At 38.0% G+C, this 22,500-nt stretch overlaps 1 protein-coding gene across 4 annotated transcripts in view; it reads left to right on the plus strand.

The window, feature by feature from the left end:
* The window catches only part of LOC138007091 (delta-1-pyrroline-5-carboxylate synthase-like), a 209,368-nt gene that overhangs the window by 53,486 nt on the left and 133,382 nt on the right, over window positions 1–22,500 (plus strand). For 2 of the 4 annotated variants that reach the window (XM_068853811.1, XM_068853813.1), the window contains exons 5-7: window positions 983–997; window positions 10,276–10,497; window positions 13,558–13,717. In XM_068853811.1, coding sequence (XP_068709912.1) covers window positions 983–997; window positions 10,276–10,497; window positions 13,558–13,717 — 397 coding nt within the window. The remainder of the gene's footprint in view (window positions 1–982; window positions 998–10,275; window positions 10,498–13,557; window positions 13,718–22,500) is intronic. The other 2 variants (XM_068853812.1, XM_068853814.1) reach the window with 1 other exon arrangement.

The raw sequence follows: 22,500 nt of genomic DNA on the forward strand, positions 1-22,500 counted from the left end.
AGCGATCTAAATCAAAATTGTTGTCTCTAGTATCCCCTCCTCTTACAGGAAAACCGTAAAAGATCCCTTAGATCCCTAGATCTTCTGAATCTGAAAAAAAAAGCATGAACCCCATCGTTTGATGCGTTATCTGGCACATCGGCTGTTGTTTTCGCGTGATTTGATCGCGTGATTTGATCGCGCGATCGAAAGGGCAAAAAAGCCAGCCCTTGTGGGGTCTCTTATCAGCTGTCAAAATAGGCTCACAAGATGTTAAATGATTGGTCAATTATCCTACTAAATCTCCATAACAACAAAACATATAGATTTTCTAAGGGAGAGTGGGTAGAGGCCTTAGATCAAGCCGCCGTTTGGGTAATTCAGGTGTCGTTGCGCGCGGCCAGTTACGGCTGGTTTGGATGCCAATGGGTTAAGTGTGGTTGGTTCAAATCACTATGGGTAAAATCTTTTGGGCACCACATGTTTTTCAAGGAACTTTCTGAGGGGTAAAAATGCAGGGGATTGTTTTTAAGTCGAAGAGTAGGCAACAAGCAAAATTTCGGCCAACTTTGAGCAGAATTGAAAAGCAGCCTAAAATTCATTACACAGGGTGTTTATGCACCCAGCTCTTCAATTCCAGAAAGATGTACATTACAATACAATGAAATAATTATTAAAATCAACTCACTTCATTTCACTTTACTCCATTCCAATAAAATTCACTTCACTTCAATGTGATCCAGTCCATCCAGTGTAGTGCATTCCATGAGTTACCAGAAATCCATGAATTTTATCACTGGATTGCCACATTTAATTTCCATTATTTTGTCTGTTTACTTGTTTTAGTCATGTGTGGGACTTTAAAACAGTTGTGAAATTGGTTGAATGTTCATTACAAGTTTTATAAGGATAAATGGTGTTAACCAACATTTCTAATTTTAGTATTGTCTCCTTCCCTTTCACGCATCACCTTCCTTCTCTCTGTGCCTTCCACTTTGTTAAGATGAGGAGAGGACCGGTAAGTGATAGTTATTAGTTTTAAATGATACATAAAAAGTCAAAGACCAGGCCCGTGAGAGGATTTTGTTCTATTGAACATATCTTTTATCTGTCTTACAAGGAGAGACTAAGGTTACAGAAAGAGGAGAGCTCTAACTTTTTAACTATCCGCTTTTAGCCTTTTTGAATTTGTTTTCCTTGTTTCCAGTGAAGCACAATTTTCGAACCAGCAGAGATATTTGTATTGATGCCACTAACTTCATGGAGGCTTAATCTGGTTAAGCCAAGCAATGAAACTTTGTGCAGAAATAAAGTATTATTTTGTGTTTTTTCGGAATTGTCCTACATGGACATTGAGAATAATCATCTACAACCGAAAGCCTTATGTACCACCTCCTAATATCTTGTATCATGTATCTTCAGGCCACAAACTTAAAGGTATTTTGAACTGACTTAAGATGTGGTGCTTGATGAAACGATAGCTATGTTTCCTTTCAAATTTTGAATTGCTAGATTTAGACATGTATCTCATAAACGATCAGCCTATTTTCAGCTGGTCTTCATCACGTTTACATTTCAAGAAAATTAAATTCTTTACAGTAGCTAGTCAGCAGAGCTAATCAGTACTGCAAAATGAAAGGTTCAGTGTTCGTAGAAGCTAGGTCACAAGTGCCTAGGTTTGTTACATATGTCAGTTCAATTTTTCCTCTGGTTTATTTTTTTCCAAAGCAGTTTGGGTCCCAGTTTTTTTCCAGCAAGTACATACACTGTAGGTCTAAATTTCCTACTAAACTGCAATTACAATGTTAAACTACTAGGTAATACACCCAAATTCTATAGAGACGTCCTTTTATGGAATGCCGTTTGTATCAAAAATACTGATTGTCATATGTAAAACTTATCATTTAATAAGTAAAACTTATTGGTAAAAGTTAAGAATCCAATTCCCACCAACGTGTCGCCCAACACGTCGGCCAACGTGTCGGTCGACTGTTGGTCGACTGTTGGCTGATGCGTTGGCGGCTGTTTAATCTTATAACATATAAGATGCGTGGGTGGCGTGTCGGTGACTCATTTGGGCCCTATTGAACTGTTGAAAACCTAAACATACCTTTTTCAAACTGAACGGAAATGTCTTCGACGGAAAGTGAGAAATTTACTTTTGACCACCATCTTGTATTTCGTGATATTAGAACCCACTTTCCATTACGACAAGTGTTATTAGAACCCAGTTTTCACTCTGGCAAACGCGTTGCCTGAGACTTCATCTTTATCATCTTCCGCGTTCCCGACCGAACTAGAGAGACCCTTGTTCATCGTCTCATCACTACACATATCCAACCTGGAACTGTCATCTACTCAGATCAATTCACTCCGTACATACCCCTCAACCAGCTAGGATATATCCATGTATCAGTAAATCATTCCAAGAACTTTGTGTTGGCCGACGTGTCGGTAGTGTGTTGGTGGTGTGTCAACCGACACGTTGGTGGGATCGGATTCTTAACTTTTACCAACTTATTGCTCTCTAAATAAAACATCTTAGCTCATACATAAAACTTGCTACAAAATGTAAAACGTGTCATGCCATATATAAAATATAACTTGTCACGCAATATGCCTATTGGAACCCAGTACCGCGCCAAAGGGCGAGAACGAGGCGATGATCTAAACAACTATCACCCAATTTCTGTAATCTCAGTTGTGGCTAAAGTGTGTGAAAGAATGCTTTATGATTAATTGTATGTCTGTTTAGAAGAGCACGAAATCATTTGCAAAGAGAAATATATTCACTTGGCTGTCACGCTCAGAGGCCCAGACACTTGGGCATATAACATTAATTTTATCATTGCACGATAAACAATGTTTTTGCCAGATCTAAAAAGGCTTTCGACACAGTTGATCACAAGATCCTCTTGTCAAAATTAAGCCATTACGGCATATAATTATGAAAATGGTTACTGATGGTTTGGGTGTTAGTTTGAAAATCGTATACAAATGTGCTCAATCAAAGGGTTACTCTAATTAACTGTCGTTCCCCAGTCGACGATTTTAGGGCCACTACTATTGTTGCTGTATATTGACCCCTTCACACCTCAAACGCTCACCAAAGTAAAATTGTCTGGCGTTAGACAGATTAAAATCTGCTAAGTGTCACTCTCAGGGATCAATGGGTTAATGGTCTTCTAAATTGGCAGCCCAGGATGTACGCTGATTTATGGCCATCTAACATATGCAGGTTGCAGTGTAGACAATATTCAGTTCGTCTAAATCAAGATTTAGAAAATGCTCACAATTGGCTGACAGCAAACAAAGTTACTATAAATACGACAAAAAACCGAGTTCGTGCTCATTGCATCAAGGCAGAGGCTAAGTATTCTCACAGATTCCCTGACAATTGCCATTAATGATGTCCAAATTAGCCATGTTATTACCGCAAAATCACTAGTACCCATCGAGAACAACTGTGATTGGGGCAGTCACATTTATAAACTAGCAAGAAACTTGATGCTTCTGGCATTGGGTGATAAAATGCACAAGACACTTAAATTTGCTCCTCAAGCAACCTTGGATCTAATCATAGTTAATAGAGGGGAATGGTTATGAAACCCGACAAATTTCTTTGTTGTAGGTTTTTGTTCTCTTTTTTGGCCTTGACCGTGCACAAGACACAACAGTTGTTTACTCTGTACTGAGGAACTAGCCAATAGAAATGCATTGGTTACATAATTCATGCATAGTGTATGAGTGCAAAACAAAAGAATTTGTGCACGGTCATGGACTTTCCAACCTAAATCTTGGCATCTTTGTTTGCTCATTTGATGTTTGCCGAGCTTCCAAACCAGTCCCCTCTATTAACTACGATCTAATATATTCATCCACATTTTGACTATGGCAATGTTGTTTGAGGAAACTGTGGGATAACTTTGCAGAATGAGGTACAGAAATAATTACTAATAGAGCAGCCCATGTTTTGACTTACAATGAAGCTGATGCTGGCCACTTGTTTGAGCTTCTGAGATGGGAGAATCTACCTTGCAATCAGCAAATACAAAATGCTACAATGGTTTATAAGTATCTGCACGGGTTGGCTATGGAATATTTATGTTCTAAGTTTGCAAAGCGTGAAACTGCTTATAACGTCAGAGACTCTTAGAACGAACTAACAGTTCCATTACTACACACAAACTATTGTAAAAATAGCTTTAGCTGCAGCTCCTTGAGAAGTAAGGCTTGTAGAGTCCCTGGGGCAGTTTAAACGCCTTATCAAACAAGTGCATTGAGTAAATAGGTTTAGTCATGGCATTCTTGGAGAGCTTTTTTTTTTTACAGGTTGTATAACAGCTTTAAAATCGGGTGTATGGTAAAGGAGTATTATTTCTCCTACAAGATCAAATCTGTGTAGTGCTAGAAATCTTACTTTTGATTTTTCCAAAGAAACTTGCTTTTCGTCAGCTTGCGAACAGGCCATTTTGCAAAATGATTAATTTCCTGTAAAGATAAATGACAGTTTATTGATATAAATTGTAATGATTCAAGTAATACCATGTAGTTACTTTCCAGAAGTTGTATATTGCTAGATATGTAATTGAAAATCTTAGAGACAAATATTCATGAATCTTGTATAAAACAAGTTGTACAGTATTGCCACCGGAGAATTTCACAGTTTCTTCATTATGAAAAGAAGTCCTAATTCAAAACGTCAGCTTTCAAATTTCTTCACAGTAGTCAATTTGATAAACCATTTCTGTATTTCCCTTCCCCACCAACACAGCACCGCAGCTTTGTTAGAAACTAAACCCCTTTATTGTACATGTGAAAGAGTATTTTACTTTTACTACCCCTGAACCAATGTTTTTGACCCAATAACAAGACAACATTTCTTTTAGACTTGACAAATCATACTTCGTTGTCTTCATTTCCCGCCTGGTCCCTCTCATTGGCCTCCAAGGCAGGTTGTTCAGCTGGCTTAAGGAAGACTGAATGCCCTGGTTGCACTTCTCTGTGGTAGAGATCATTCCAGTTCTTGGTATCGTCTGACAGAGAGCTGACGAACTGTTGCGCCAAACATCTGGGCCCAGTCCCTCATGCTCTGTATGGGGTGTCATGTTTATGTGGTGTTATCGTCACAGGTTTCAAATGCTGTATGTTAGGCATGGACGAGATATAAATGGTGCATTTGGTTACAGGATACCATGACTTGGGATTTGTAACATATTGCAATACAGCCCAAGAATTAATAATGCATGCGCTGGAACTTCTTTTTGGTCCCCAGGGTGGCAACTTCTGGTGGCTTCTTGTGGCTCCTGAACCACAATCCTACCAGCCGCAAGAATTTCTTTGCGGTTAGAAGTTGGCACCACAAGAACTTTTTTTCTGTTAAGAAATCCGGACTGCAAAAACTTCTTTGCTGCAACATCTCAGAAGGAAGGTAATATACAAAACTTGCAACAATTAAGATGAAAAATTTCAGGTCAATGCACGGTCGATCTCAGGAGTTACATGTATCATATGCAAACAAATGTTGCAACAATATGATGATTTTTTAGTATGTTTGCACAAAGACTTTTCACATGATAGGACTCTAAAATCCCATTCAAAGAAATGTTTATGAAGGTAGCAATGAGAACACCTTTTTCCATGCGAACCGTTTGTATGACAGTCACCGCAAATGTAGATTGTTGTCACACTGTCGAGTCGAGCGATTGGGTCAAAAATCAGCTGCCTTCGTGTATAGTTTCAAATCAGCTAGATATGTGGTTTGATGAGTTTTTGTCCATGTTTGAAATTCCTTTTATGCGACTTATCAAATTAAATTAAGGTTGGTTGTGAATTCGACGCTCAGTACACGATCACTATGTTGATGGCTGAGAAGAAGATCAACATGAATCAAGTTTAATTTTCCTGGAGTCCCAGAGAGGCAGATTCTCTAAGGCAACTTGATGGGGAACTTGTTTTGTTTGGACTTTTTCTGTATCCATTCCGCGTTTGCAAAGCCAGAAGAAATGAAAAGTAAATACATGTGCTGAGTAATATCTTGCCAAAATAGCGGATATATTCCAAGGCGAATTGCATGAGAAAAGCGTGACTGAGTTGTTTATAGCACATAAATTGTTGTTATGCAAATTGAAGGCACACAAGGTGATTTCGATCTCCCAGGTGACATTCTAGTTCTGTTGATAAAATAATGTTTCTTTAAAGGAGTTACAACTGCAGAAGCTTTTGTTTGTTATTAGTATATTGTTATATTATAGTATATTATTCGTAAATTATTAGTATTGTTATGATACCACGAATTTTCTGGTACCAAGGATTGGAGGAAGACATCACACGACATTTGCTGACACATGACATTGTAACGTTTTTGCCATTATTTAGAAGTGGTTTGTTACTAGTACAGTGTACGCTTCTGAGCCTACATGTACTTGTTGGTAATTAATGGCGTGATTGAAGGATTTTTTTTCTGAAAGTACTGCTTTGAAACATTCACACTCACTTGCCTTTCTTTAAGCGAGTTTGTTTTTTCTTGTGGATGTTTTAATAGTTAACATACTTTTGAAATCCAAAGAAAAATAAAAATTGGGCATTTTAGCACTTTAACAATACTACTTTTACATTTTTGACAATTCATTATGTACATTTAGTGAGAAACAGGAGTATATACTCACATGCCACTGAGCATTTCTTCAGGCTGCATGATTTGGCGGGTCACTGGGATCTTTTACAAAGATTACCTAGCTCTCCATCCCTCCTCATAAAAATCTTTTGAGCTTGAGTCCATATAAATTAAAAATGTTTATCCTTCTTGACTGTAAGACACTTCCTGAAAAGCTTCTTATTTCTTTCTGTAAGGCTTTGGTTCAGAAAGATCCTGCTTTCCTCCGAATATCCTAAATCATGAGATGCGAGAATTTTTTTTTTTTTGCGTTATAAAATCTTTCCCTCACATTGCATCTGACCAACTTGACTGTACTACATGGTGATCCCTTACTTGCTCCATCATTAGATTTAGCCTTTTTTATCGCAAGACGATGGCTGGTCGAAATGACATCCTCATGTTTATTGACACCAATTTTCTCACCAATTTTTAGAACAATATCGTTTGTCTGGTTCTCAGGACCAAGTGGAATTCCTTTAACTTTAACCAAGTCTCTTCAAGAATATTTTGCCAAGTCATGGAGGGAACCCTTTAGAATCTTCAATTGGTTTGTAGTACTCTGACGCTCCACTTTCAGGCTTCTGTTCTCATTTATAAGTCATAACTTCTCTTGCTCATAGGCAACCATTTTAGCAAGGATCATATTTGGCATTAATAGATGCAACTGAACTTCAGGCCTCTTCAAGGGATTCATATGATGGTTTCAGGCCTCCTTCAATCTCTTTTTCAAAGTTGCTTCTAATCATTGAAGAATTGCATCCTAGCCAATAAACGAAGCACTACTGCTTTTTTTTTTAATCACGGTAAAAGACCATGTATTCCTTCTTTCTGGTAGTTGCCTGATGATCGCTTCATAAGAAGCATGAAACTCAGAGGTGTACTGCAGTAGGTCAAGCCTCCAAGAACTTGTTATTGATTTTCAACATCAGCAACAAAAATCATGAATTTGTGTGAGTTTGATTGCAGAATTCAATCGCACGCAATCCATAGATTGAGTTCAGTATACCATTTTACAGTTGTTTGCTCAGTGACTTAGCCTATGAATGGCTGCGAGGCTGCTGGTGACCTTGTATTGATACAGACCTCACTGCGTTTCTCATGTAAGTGGTGTTGTTGTAATTCTAATTAATCTACATTAACATTTGAAAAGCACAAAGATTTGTATCAATTAGCAGGGTCACCAGCAGCCTCATTTCTATTCTTAGGTCAGGTAACTTAACCACAACTGTAAAGTGGCCTATTGAGTTCGAGTGAAGTTCAGTTTGATTGCATTCGATTTATGGTGGGATAGTAGGAGCTACCAGGAGTAGCAATATTATTGGATTCCCATTTTTTTCAATTTTTTATTTTTGAATCAGCCCAGCCAGCATTACTCGTCGGAAAACCCAGTTTCAATGCATTTAATACCTCCAAAGTCAGTTCCCTGGGTTTTTGTTTAACTTGTACCACACACAACCCAGTTTACGCTCTCAGAGTGTTTTGTTAATATTTGCATTGAAATGTTCATTATTTTTATGTTAGAAGTGTTATTGCATTGCGTAAAAGCTTTCTAAATGTGTGATGATCCTGTGGTATCCATCCATCAAATTGCCTTCACTTTTCACACCTCATCTGTGGGCTTGAATTATTAATTTTCAGAGCAACAGTATCCTGTTATCCTAAGAAATCATGGTTTGTTTACATCTATAACCACTGTGACAGTGTTTGTGAAAATATGGCACCATTGCCATTACATATATTACAACACCTACCCATGAGTAAGGCAATGGCTCTCTATTCTTAAACGTTAGCTTAGATTGACTGTCAATCATTTGGTTTGCCAGTTTGTGCCTTACATAAGTTACCGATATGGTTTGTTATGATCATGTCATGGTATCTGTATAACCTTTTAAAACTATGCTAAATTGGATACATATTATTTCCTGGATGTACTTTTCCAAAACGAGAGCGAGTGTTTCATTGGGGTATCCAAACACCGAGAAACAAATGAAAGAACGAGGCCGTAGGCCAAGTGCTTTTATTGTTTCGAGGTGTTTGGATACCCTGATGAAGTGCGAAGCATGAGTTTTGGAAATAACTTCTCATAATCACTCTCAAACAAATCATAAACAAAGACTTCCAATTAGAATTGTTTGCTATCTAACATTCCTTCCTGGATAATTTCAATATCAAAGATGTTTTTCATTGGCTTAATTAACTTGCATCTATGATGCAATTTAATTTATTCTGAGATGTGAAAGTTACATTTACAAGTTCAGTAGTGGTTTAGTCAGGATGTATACCGCAACAAAGTCTTTCGAGAGATTTCGGCAGTCGAAAAGTGTTGATAACGCAGTACCGAAATCAACAGCCTATAAAACCAAATGGTCGTGTAAGGTTTTCGAGGAATAGAAACAGAATCCATTAGTGAAGTCCTGTACTTTGGAACCCAGCGGGCCTTTTTACCACGAAAGACTTTGAAGAAAGAGTACAAACTTTGGACACGGCCATTACATACATGTAGATGTAAATATTCATTGCTTTTGTGCAAGTTGTCACTGTGCATATTTTAGTGGTATATACCACTTTCACTGGAGAGTGGTATATTGCTTTTCATTGGGTATCCAAACACATGCATGTGAAAGCTAATCCTGAAAAATTTCAAGTAATGATCCTTGGAGAAACTAGCCGTAAATACAATTTTAAAGTAGGTGATATTGAAATTAAGAAAAAAGATCAAATTAACTAATTAGGGGTTAACTTAGACAGCAAATTAACGTTTAGTAAACATGTTTCCGACATCTGTGATCGTGTTAACAACCAGCTTAAGGTTATTAAGCGTTTCAGAAATATTGTATCCAGTAATACTAAAACTAGGTTGTATAAAGCTTTCATCGTGCCGTATTTTCTATATTGTAGTAATGTATGGCACTTTTGCGGAGCCGGAAACGCGTGAAAATTAGAATTGCTAAACAAGCAGGCTCTACGTCTTATTTTTGATGACAATAACAACACATATGAAACTCTGCTCAACAATTTGAATACGACAACTTTACAAACAAGAAGAATACAAGACATGCTTATAATGGTCTACAAAGCCCTTCATGCTTTAACACCTGCGTATATCACATCCTTACTTATTCTGAGACGCAATACCCAAGGGCTTAGAGGTATAAATAAGTTGTACCAACCTTGTGTGAACACTACAAACTATGGCAAAAACTCATTTAAATTCACTGCAACCAAATACTGGAATATCTTAACTGATAAACTTAGAACCGCGCCTAGCGTAACTAATTTTAGGAAGAATATCAAGTCATATATATTTTAGTTTTTATTATGTCTTATCTCATTGTACATACTTTTGTTTAGTTTTATCGTAATATTATAATCTAAGCTATTGTAATTTAATATCGTTGTTATTGTGTAGTTTGCATTTTTATTTTAGATTACATTCGGAGATACTAGCATATTTCTTTGCTACTCAAAAAAAAATCCGAATCGAAATAAAGTTATGTATGTATGTATGTATGTATGTATGTATGTATGATGTGGTATACATGCAGTAATTTGCAGTTGACTTTATGAATTATTAATGAATTTGAGAATTGCGTTAGCAGGGTAGTGGTGCTCCAATATGAAATTCGTTTCGATTTCAGGTGATCAGTATCAAAGACAATGACACCCTATCTGCTCTGCTGTCTGTAGAGTTGAAAGCCAACTTGCTCATAATATTGTCAGATGTGCAAGGCATTTACAGTGGCCCTCCTGATCGGCCAGAATCTCGTCTCTTGGACACTTTCAGACCCAATGATGTAAGCAATATTGAATATGGGGACAAGTCTCGTGTAGGACGTGGAGGCATGGAATCCAAGGTCAAGGTATAAATACTGATTATTCAACTGGAACCATAAGCACCCAAAACCTATGGAGGTTCAATCCATTTTTTAAGTTTAAGTATAGGTTATTTCACGGTTGGTGAGCGCATACGATTTTTATTCACAAGTTGTGTGAAACAAACTCACTCGCTGCGCTCGTTCGTTTGTTTTACAAAACGAGTGAAAAAAATCGTACAAGCGAACTAACCGTGAAATAACTTGTTTATTATATACATACCGACATTCATAAGCGAAGATAACTGAAAAATAAATGTATCTTTATTTTCTTTCAAAGGAAAACATTGCGCGGTCAAGCCGCCTCACAGTTCGAGAATTGCACTGAAATGGCTTCCTTGTAAAATACTTTAAATCTAATTATCAAGCAAAAATGCTGTTAAAAGGCAGAACTAGTTGAAATAAAATAAGGCATCCTAAAAATATTGTCAAAATAGTTCGAAATATGAAATACAGAAGTGAAAACCTGAGACTTCATTTTTTGTTGCCACATGCTTGAATTGACAAACACTAGTCAGAATCCGAATCAAGAGGTTTGATTCATTTATAAGTTTTGTTTGGGTTCTCTTCTCGCACTGAAAGAGTGGGCGATTGATTTAAAGTGTTCATTGCCACACTAATATGTCCTCCGCTTATAACAGCTCCCGAAAAAAGAGAAAGGGCTGCTGTGCTGCATGCTTGCTTTGCTGAGAAAAAGTTGGACGAAATTTTGGATGAGTGAGTTTGTCAAACTCGTGCTTTCTTTTCTCCGGAATAGAAGAGCCAGACTGGGGAGCTCTTTCTGTGTGTGTGAGACATGTTCAACTGTTGTTTCTGTGAGACTGTAGAGTAACTAATGATACTCTGTACGTTTTTGTGTCCTGACAGTTGCATAATATCAGTTGGTGGCATGTTGTTGTTGACTAAAGTTTGAATCATAGTTTTTCTGCCGCTCTGGTTTTTGAAGTTTGGCCCGAGTCCGGCTTTCTGTGCCATTGTTTTCATTAAGGTATTAAGCTTATTTACACCAACTGGACCTTTTTTGAACCACGGTTTGCCAGAGCCAGATTTTACATTGTTCATTGCCAAGTAAAACGGTGCATTGTCGGTTTTCATTTCCGCAGGTCGCTTTTCTGCATAGACTTTGTTTGTTGTGAGAGCGTGGCTGACTGACGTAATCAACATCGTTTTGAGTTTCTACCCCACGGACAGTGGTTCGATTTTGTTTTCTTGCCTCGGCTTGTCGGCTTATGTGAGCAGCGTCCACGAGAGTGAGGTCAGATTTAGCTTGTAGGTGGTCAGACAGTGTATCATCAAGGACTCCAACAATAATTGTCTGTAGGCCTTTACTGGACATTTCTCGTTGTTCGGCACAGCAAACAGCAATGGCTCTTACATTCCGTGGATCGTTTCCTGAACGAGTTTTGGTTTCTCTTTCTTTGAATTCGAGGTACTCCTGCCCTGTGGAAGTTTGACAAAGTTTTACCTCTCCCCAACACATTTTTCTGTGCTCCTTGCAGCTTCGTAACCCGGACTTAAAGCAAGAGAAGCATTAGGCTTGTTGCCCTTGCCTTTCAGTTTTGGATCCCTTTGCTTTGACTGAAGCGCTTTCCGAGTTTGCTCGAACTGGACGTCTTTCATAAGGCAAAGTCCACAGTTTTTTTTTTCTTCAAATGGGGTTCAAAGCTAGCCAAGAATGCCCTCAAAGAATTAGGCTCGTATTCCTCATTGTCTTCTTTCTTGCAAACCGTTATAAGGAACTCGCTGAGAAACTTGTTCAGCTCTTGAGGAGTCAATACATCCATTTGTCTCATCTCGCGTTTCAAAACAAGAAACTCGTGGAACAGATCATATTTGGTCTGTTTTTTGGTATTTTCATTTTCCTGTCTGTCTACACACTCTTCTTATGATGAATCTAGGCTCTGAAAACGGTTAGTCTGATTTGAAGCCATCTTTCTAAAGAAAATGCGCCAAAGCTCTTAGAAATGTGCTATTTGTCAGTCAAGAGGAGCGGTGAACAAGCGACACGGTTTTGTTCACTAGTGAAAATAATGAAAAAGCCAATAAGGGCGTAGATACGTCATTTTTCAGTAGTGAAAAAAATTGTATGACGAATCAGCTGCCTTCTATCGTGTGCGAAGAGACTATTTTTATTTCGATTCTTTTTGGCGCGTAAATCTCAGTGTGTATGTAATAAAGAGCAAGACGACATGGGTAATCGTTATGGCTGTTGATCAGCGAAATTCCAGACAATTGGGACTGTTTGAGTGTCTGGAAATAACATTTTAAATGAAATTGTGAAATACTTTGATATCAACCCAGAGTCATACTTAAGCAAGTGGAAAGCTGCATAATTTATAAATTGTTGAAGGTATATAGGAGTACCACTGGATCAAAATTTAAAATTATTACTGTGTTTTCTTAGATTTTGGTCCTTTTTATAAAAAAGCTGTTTGCTAAATCAGGTGTTATGAAGTGAGCAGTCACCATTCAATGCCAAAAAGGACTGCAGCTTCATGGAAATAAGCTACCATCCCCATGCATGGTGGCCATGTGTCTGCACAAATTGTTTCCCAAATTTTCCTGTGATTTTTTAAAATTTATATTTGTTTTGAATAATCATTGCAGGAGTTTATTGCATGCTGTGAACTAGCACAAAAAAAAACGTGGCTCACCGTACTTTAAGTCAGCGAAACAACACCATTCTTTCCAGCATCATTGTTAAGTTTATACCCTCTTAAGGGACACTATTTTCCTTTGTGGGAATAAAAAAGAGTTAGTTATGCAAACTTTGGTAACAAAACAACAGCACAATATTGTAGATGGAGAGACATTATTTTTCAAAAAGTCAGCAATGGCAACTTTGAAACATTGAGTGAAAGTATCTAATGGGTTTCTCATCCTCGATCATGTGACCTGGACATCCGTGTATCTTCTGCATTCATACAGTGATAGCAATCTTGTTGTCCCATCTTTGGTGTACATGTAGCAATGGATGTTTTAAAGTTTTGAGGGAACTTTCTTAGTTACCATGACAATTTACATGTTTAAAACCTACTTGCTTTTTAGGCAGCTAAGTGGGCCCTTGAGAGAGGCACCAGTGTGGTAATAGCAAATGGCACCAGTAGTGATTATGTGATTCGTCAAGTATTAGATGGTCGCAAAGTAGGAACATTCTTTACTTTGGTGGATGAGACAGGGCCATCTGTGGAAAGCCAGGCTGCTGGAGGTATGTGAACTATGGTATGCCCTGAGATTTTGTTTATGAAAAGTCTTCTTTAACTTTTTCGTCAGTAGCTTCCTTTCTGAATGTAGCAAAAAATTAGCTTGATATTTTGTGCCAGCAGACAGCCTTCCTTAATACCATTACTGATTGGCTCTAATAGCTCCCGAATGACGTTCTGTCTTTCGTGGATGCCATCATGAAACTGTCTACTGATAGTAGTGAACGTAGAAAGCCAGCCAAGCTTAGGAAGCAGCTCTTAAAGTCCTGAGCACCCAACAGTGGCAATTGAATGAATGTGATACTAATGACTGTTGGCATTTTCAACATTGAACCATTTGATTACTTCTGAAAAAAACCACTTGGTCCAGTGGCAGTTACAAAAAGTATGAATTATTGAATCATTTTGTCTGCAGTAAAGACAGAGCACATTTTCTGCAATACCATACATGAACAGTTCTCTTTTTGTGACGACAATTCTGTGTAAGAGTTTAAAGTAGAATTCTCTTAGTTTGTTATCTCTGCAAATATTTTTCACACGGGAGAAATGATGCCTTGCAAGTATTTTTTCAGGAAGGAAGTCTCTTTCCCATTTCATGTTAGCGTTTATTTCCTGTTGATCTTTACTAATCAAGAGCCAGTAGTAATTTCTATTTTTCATTTTAAGTAAATCTGATGAAAGGTCCACTGAGAGCTGGAAGGAGCTTTTGGACAAAATACTAGTTTTATCAATGTGGTGTCTCCGTGCGTCCTCTATCACATCCTTAGGAATCGCAGAAACAACTTGCATGTATTGTAAGAAATTACCGTTCAGTCGAAATTTCCTAAAAAATTCCGAGTAAGAGAGTACCTTACCATCATCTCCTAAGATACAGTACCGCCTAGAAGTATTGACCCCTAGGGACGAGGCAATACCTCGTCTTTGCCGCAGGTAGTGGACGCGTGGCACCAAGGTATGCAAATTTTTTTCCCTCGGTAAAACCGAGGTGCACTTTCCCGCGGGAAATTTGCCGCGGGAGAAAAGACGAGGCTTGCCGCGGGAAAGAACAATGATTTGTTTCTCTTGTAAAATAAGCGGAAGACTGTCAAATTTTACATCTCATGGTGTGAAGAATCGATTCTTAATGCAAGAAATTGTAATCAAAATGAGAAAGTGTGCCATTTACGTAAGGACTCAAATTTTATAATCTTTATATAATGTAAAACTCAAGACTTCTTTAAAGATACAGTGTAAGCGACAGCTTGATTATCCAGCCAACGCAACACTCGTTGTTCTCCAGGTTGTAATACTGTATGTGTGCGTGAGAAATTATTTGTTTGGTTTTGGAAATGGTTCAATTGTATCTCCTTTCGTCTAAGCCTGACTTTATTTTATTTGGAGACCTGAAATTCAAACTTGTGCGATTGTCTTCGTTTTATCATCGCCATTTTGGTTAAAAGCAGGTATTCCTTCCACATACATTGTATTATTGTTTAACTTGTCAAATTTCAATTTTAATCGCAACATTCTTCCGAGGCATCGGAGCCTTTGTCGGTACTATTTTGAGACCAAACGTACCGACGAATAATTTAAGAATGGTTTCTTTTTTCATCGCTTTTCATCAGCAATAAATTGTTATATCATAGCAATTGCAGCAAAATACATTTTCGCGTTGTTTTATCATTCGTGCAATAGTGTACTTGACTTCCATAAATATTTTTTAATTGCAGCATGTTGATTACGCATGGAAAATAAATTTAAGGATAGACTGTAGTTAGTGGAGAAAAGAAGTCTCTTACTTATCTGAACGCTCATCGTTTGCATACGAATTTTAAGAAATGCAAAACCAGCAAGCGAAACAAACTTTAGAATGTTTGAACCATCTTTGCTCCAGTGCTCACGTTGCGCTTTCACGTGCAACTCTTTTCGCAGCGGGCGTCCACTCATGATAAATTTGCATAACCATGCCGATATGCACCAATGATTACCCAGAGCACGAAAGCAATCTTTTCAGTTTAGATCAAATAATTTTCGACTGTTTCAGGGGTTTGATATCCTGGGTTCTTTCCTTGGAGTGTTTTTCTTTTTTGTGATTTGTTACACTAAACAACCTTAGAAAGTAATACTGCAGTAGGAAACCACAAGAAGTCGTAACTTGGTCATGCAAGGTTTTCGAGCCGTTCACCCTGAACATGTAAGCTTTCAGTTTGTAAATATTGTCAAAACCCTGTCCTGTTTACAGGATATCGAAATAATAAATGAATAAATGTATGTTCCGTGCGCTGAGCTGCAAAAAACAAGCGGACATTTTCTCCCATAAACTTAAATGTATAAAATGACGGCGAAGTCCACGCAAGTGGGACAAGCGTTGAACCTTCGAATGAATAGTCCACCATAAGTCTTCGAAATAATCACTGCATGTCGCAAAGAAGGTTTCAAATGTGGTCAGAATCTAGCTACAGTACGGATATTCTTTTCGCATGTAAAAGGAAACCAAGGTGCATGATCAGCGGCTATAACCCTCTTTGCTGTTCGCAATTTTCAGCCGAAACTTGTTCAGTTTCTGTTGTTCGGTGGGATTTCAACATTACAATCTACAATACCTTATCGAAACACAAAGTCAACGGAAGCCCAACTCTACCGCGGAATTTTAATTACCAAGGGTTTACCTCGGTTGACTTTCCCGCGGCAACTTTGGAGCCTAGCCGCAAATTTCCCTCGGCAGAAAAGCGGCCTACCGCGGGAATACCGAGGGAAAGTCGCGACAGGGTGACGCGGCAATGACGTGGTAAAGGGGTCAATACTTCCAGGCGGTACTGTATCTTGAACTAGAAAGACATTTCTATTCAACCAACTTCTATAAAAGAATGAATGGCCGCCAATTAAAATATCTTTATTGTTGAATAATACAAACCGGCAAAACTGCGTATTATAAGAAATTTTAAGTTCTAAGAAATGTAGTAATATCAACTTATAGAAGTAGGGAAGACACATCTTATCAAGAAAATTCTTATCATAATTACAACGTAGCAGGAAGTTCAAGCCACCGTATTTATCGAGAAAGTGGTTGGGAATGACCTTCCATGATTCGTCGTCATGCACAGGTATACTTTGTACGAACCTGGATGTCCATGCCAGTTTAAGTGATTTAGCCATGGTCTCAATGCTTGGAGCACGTAGGCCACCTTTGTTATAGTCTTGGATCATAATTTTGCGTTTGATTTTGTCTCTTCGATTTTTCCAGATAAATTTAAAGACACTTGAATTAACAGCTTGAACCAATTGTGTTGGGAAATCGATTGTTGAAAGTGGGTGAACTAGCTGTGAGATGCCCAGGGATTTCGTTATAAGACACTTACCAAAAAGAGTGAGGTTCCTAGAGTGCCATATGCCAAGAACGGTGTCAAGTTTTTGCATCTTGCCTTTAAAATTGAATTCCTCGTTTTCGTTTTCGCGGTTCTTTGGGCCACTTAAAGTTAAAGGGTTCGTCCTTGCAATTTCTTAATGACCCTAACCAAAGCGCTTTGGTTTTTGACGGGTTCAGCCTGAGGCCAGATAGATTTCCAAAGGAATTAAGAACCGTGATAGCTCGATTGACCGAATTGCAATCATTGCATAAAAGAGTTGTGTCGTCGGCAAACTGGCTTAGTTTAAGGTCTTTTTGAAAGACTGTTATTCCTTTTATTGTTTTGTCTTGTCTGATTTTGCACGCTAAGATTTCCCCCCCTACGATAAATAAATAAGGGGACAAAGGGCAGCCTTGTGTCACTCCCCTCGACAGTTTAAAGAAATTTGTGCAAAATCCACTGTTGAGAACAGCTCTCTCCGAATTATTATAGAAAGTCGAGACCCATTGTTGTATACGGTCTCCAAAATTAAAGAGTGCGAGACTTCTTTTAATGAAGCTCCATTCGATAGTATCAAAAGCTTTACAAAAATCAAGCTGTACAAGGATACCTGGAATATTTTGTATTTTTGTTTGTTCTACTACATCGTTGACCAATCTAATATTTTGCCCAATGTATCTACCTTTCAGAAAGCCAGTTTGGCCAGGACTTATTAAGAGATCCAAAACTTTTTCAAATCTCGTAGCTATGACTTTTGATGCAATTTTATAGTCACCAATTAATAACGTAATCGGATGCCAATTTGCAAGCTTTAGGAGGTTTGCGTCTTCTTTTGGGAGGAGAGATATTACACCTCTTCTCTGGGATATTGACATCTCGCCTTTCACATATGCCTCATTAAAACAGTTTACTAAGTCCTGTCCTAGTAGCTCAAAGAAACAATTATAAAACTCCCAAGTAAAACCGTCTTCGCCTGGTGATTTCCCGCTACTGAAAGTCCGCAGTACTACTTTGCACTCTGTCAGTGTAATTTCGCCTTCTAATTCGTTTCTCTGTTGGTATTGGAGTTTAGGAGTTTTTAGACTTTGTACAAACAAATCGAACAAGTCGTTTTCCTCTAATCCGGAGTTATACAATTGCTTATAAAAGGTTTCAATTTCGTTGAATATTTGGTCCTCATTAGTCAAGGTTGTACCTCCTGCTTCCTCCAGCTTTTTAATTGACTTACGATTGTAATTCCTCTTCTCTAGGTTGAAAAAGAAAGCGGTCAGCTTTTCACCTCATTCAATCCATTTACATTTGGAATGTATGATACTACCTTTACCCTTCTTTTGATAAATGAGATCAATTTCTTCTTTTAAATTATTGTATTCATTTATTTCGTTCTTAATACAGTCTGTATTAGGACTGTTAGAAATGACTCTGTCAAGCACTTGTAGTCTATTTTGAATGTCCCTTTCTTTTTGGTGTAACTGTTTAGCTTATTTTTAGAGAAAGGAATAGTGATCCCACGTATCTCCATCTTAATGAGTTCCCATTTCAGCCTTTTGTCCTCAATTTCTGAGTATTTGTTTTGGATGACAGCATAGCTGTCAGTGATCAATTTAACATAAAGTTCGTCTTCTAACAATGAATTATTAAATTTCCATAGCCCAGGGCCTCTATTGTCATTTTCCAATTGCAATTGGACTCTAATTGCTTTTTGATCAGGCACGATGGAAACTAAAGTATCCACATGAGAAACTCGATTTGCCAGGGGTTGTGATACGAGGAAAAAATCAATGCAAGAAGAGAGTTTTAATGTGTTGGATTCGTAGGTGAAACACAGCTTACTTGGATTAAGATTCCTGTATATATCAATCAGTGAAAATTCTTTCATCATGGAAATGAGTTGATTGCGGTATGAGGTGGGTATCCACTGGGACCCACCTTTTTTGTCAACAGCTTCCAGGGTAACATTCCAATCACCGCCAACAATGAGATTTCCAATGTCTACATTTGTTATTAAAAAGTTATTCAGATTGCGCAAAAAGGGTACCGTAATTTCCGGACGATTACTCACACGGCAGATTACCCGCAGCGGTCTATTTTTGTCACAAGGGGAAAAAACGTTCAACAGATTACCCGCACTGGCCTATTACCCGCACCCCAAAATCGAAAAAATCTTGCTACTGTATTTCCGAGACAAGAACTCACAAACTTGGAGCGATGAATATTCCATGTTGTTGTTTACAAAGCAGAAGATTGACAGCATTTTCTGCTAAGAATTGGCTTTTAATAAAACACTCTCCTTAGTCATTTCTGGTTTGTCTTGTTAAAACGACCTAAATATCCAATGTATTAACGCTAAGACTCGATAGAATACGAATTGAAGGCCAACATCTTTACAATTGATCATTGAGCGCCATTTTGATAGGTTGAGAGAAAGTGGGGGCGAGTGTTAAAAATACCTGATGGAGTGGTGGTTAGGCATACCCAGGGGCAAAAGACCGGGCCTATATAAGAAGTCGCTTAAAACGGGAAAATGCTCTATTACTCAAGCCAGGGGTAGCTAGGAACATTTCACTGATGCTCTGAACAATCCAGCAAATTTTTCACTGTAGTTAGTGTTTTGTTTACACACGTGCCGACAATCACGTTCTAAATAATTATGCGGTGCCGTGAAATATGTCGGCATCTTGTTCTATAGCTTTGAGCGTGCTTTCACAAAAAATGCTTTCAATCTTTCACATACAAAATTGAAAGGAGTGCAGGTGAGAAATGCTTTTAAATTAAGCGAAGAAAAAAGCAGTGAAATACAGTAATCACTTAAACACTATTGATTTGTTTTTCATTCAATTTGCATCGGCTTTCATTGAGGGCTTTTAGAACACTAGAATAAAACATCACACAAATCTTGAATAGGAAGCGTTTTCAGATTGAACTACGGTAACAAACAAGCTTGGCAACACACAAGTTTTAAGGAAGCATCAGTTTAATTAAGTAGTAAAGGTTTGAAATTATTTAAACTAGATCGTAAAAGATTTGTTTTGAACGGAAAAATTTGTGGCATCACAAAATAAACACATTCGCATCTTGTTACGTTTTCAGCATTGAATTGTGTCTCACGATAAACTCTTTCTTAAAATTTAAAAGGATGTGTTAAAGTGAGAAATTCGTTCTCATTTACTTTTAATTCGGTGACAAGTTGTGACATGGTGGAAGGGAAAGATTTTTGTTTTTCATTCAATTTGCTTCGGCTTTCATCGAGCGGTTTTACAAAGACTACGGCAAACAAAGCATCATTTTAAAGATTGAATCAACGAACGAGGCAACACACAGATTTGAAGGAAGTGTTGGTTTAAGTATCCTCATTTTAACTTGTTTCAATCTGTCAAATTCTTACCTGAGATTTAAAAATTATCGCATTACCCGCACCTTCCTATTACCCGCAGCAACCGCGGTTTACTGGAAAATTAACGCATTACCGGCGGGTAATCGGCCGGAAATTACGGTAACTGTTGTTGTAGATCGTTGGGGACATATATGTTGCACAAAGAAATATTTGCGGAGCCGGAGCTCGGGTTAATTGAAATGATTCTTCCATTTTGGTCCCTATTGAGACTTTCAACAGTATAGCTGCATGAAGGGACAATTAAGATACAAACACCACGGCTTTGTGTTGATCCATGCGAAAAGAAAATGTCACCTCCCCATTCATTACTCCGCGTATTCACGTCATCAGGTACTGAATAAATTTGTTGTAAGAAATAGAATTGACAATTTTTATCCTTTAAAAAACTAAATATACTGTTTCTTTTGACACGATTTCTCAAACCCCGAAGGTTAAGTGACAAGATACTGTGTTTACTTATACGATCAGGGAAAAGATTACCAGCAGAGAATCTGTTAATTAACTGGGCGATGATTAGGAGGGTAACAACAAAAGCATATACATAAATAAACAGGAAACAAGATCGGGGACAAAAAGTACTTATAGCAGAAACAGAAAGCAACGTTACATTGGAAACAACCTCTTGCATGCTGGATTTCTTTCGAAACCCTTCCCCTGTACCAGAGTTACTAAGCAGTGATTTCTTACTGATGATCCTGAAGGTGAAGTCTTAACAAGAATCTTACTGTCAATTGTTCACGCACTAACAAGCAATCCATTTTTCCTCATACCATTTGCTTTTTTGACAACACTACGTCGGTAGGCTGTGAGGTTTTCGTTTAAGAAGATGCGATTTCGTCGTCCTAGTGAAGTAGCATAATTTGACGTGAGAAACAGATCAGACACCGTTATATCCTTGAGCGTTGTACGCTTTTTGTAAAGACTGGATTTAACCTTGTGGCTCAGGAATTTAACAATAATTGGTTTGTTTTGTGATTTGAGCTGGTGAGAAATTTCGATGTCACCCGGAAAGATCGGCACATCCAATACCTCTCCTATCTTTAAAACAACATCCTTGGTTGTGGTATGAGCTTCTTGAGGGATGCTGTGAATTTTTAGAGAGCTTTTACGCGTATTTTGCTGTAATTCTTCCAGGTTAAAGTCAATTCTATCTTTTTCCTCGCTGACTGTTTGTAATTTCTGCTTGATAAATTGGAGCTCCTTTTTTAGCTCTGCATTCTCTTTGGAAGGTTGTTCCAACGTGGAGTCCAACTTCTTCCACTTTAGCATTTCGTCTTTGAGAGTTGTTTTTAAATGCAATAGTTCCTCTCTAATTAGGCTAAGATTCTCCTGTTTCATCGACGATAAGGTTTCTTGAATATTAGATAGCATCCCTTTTAATTCGGTTAGGCTTGTCTCAGGTTCGGAGCTGTCGTGGGAAGGAGAAGCTGTTGCATTGCTGGAGTCCGCCATGTTTGGAGGTTCAATGTTCATGCTAAAACTTCCGTTTACTGCCCCAAGAGTCACTGAATACATGTAAATCTCTACATTGGTGGTGGATGATCCAAGCATCGTGTCGATTCGTTTAGTCAATGTTTCTGTAGGCGTTTTGTTGAGAAGACTGATAAGCTTGTTGGAAACGTATGAGCTTTCGGCACCAGTGTTGAGTAAGGCATGTGTTTCGCCCATCTATAATATGCAGCGCCCGTGTAGGCCGCTTAATTTTAGAGCACAAGAATATCACTATTTTTACCACTTCATATGACTATTTTTACTGTTTTCCTTCATTAATCTACTAACGCGATGATAGGCAATATTTTGCAAATTATACTCAAGGAACACTTTGCTCTCAATGCGACATTTTATGAAGATTCCTTTGGCTGGTCAACGTCTCTCTGGTCAACTCTGGGATAACCTGTTCTATGGAAGATATTAAAGCCGACACAAGGACAGCGTGGTGGGAATCACCTAAGAAACCATTCGATTAGAGCTGTTAATCCTTCTACAAGCCGAGAGCCAGTGGTTTCAAAATCGATCAAACTTATTAAATATTCAAGTCAAGAAGCCAGCTATACTTTCAAATCTACAT

The sequence above is a fragment of the Montipora foliosa genome, chromosome 6, assembly GCF_036669935.1.
Source record: "Montipora foliosa isolate CH-2021 chromosome 6, ASM3666993v2, whole genome shotgun sequence".
Classification (NCBI taxonomy): Eukaryota; Metazoa; Cnidaria; class Anthozoa; order Scleractinia; family Acroporidae; genus Montipora; species Montipora foliosa.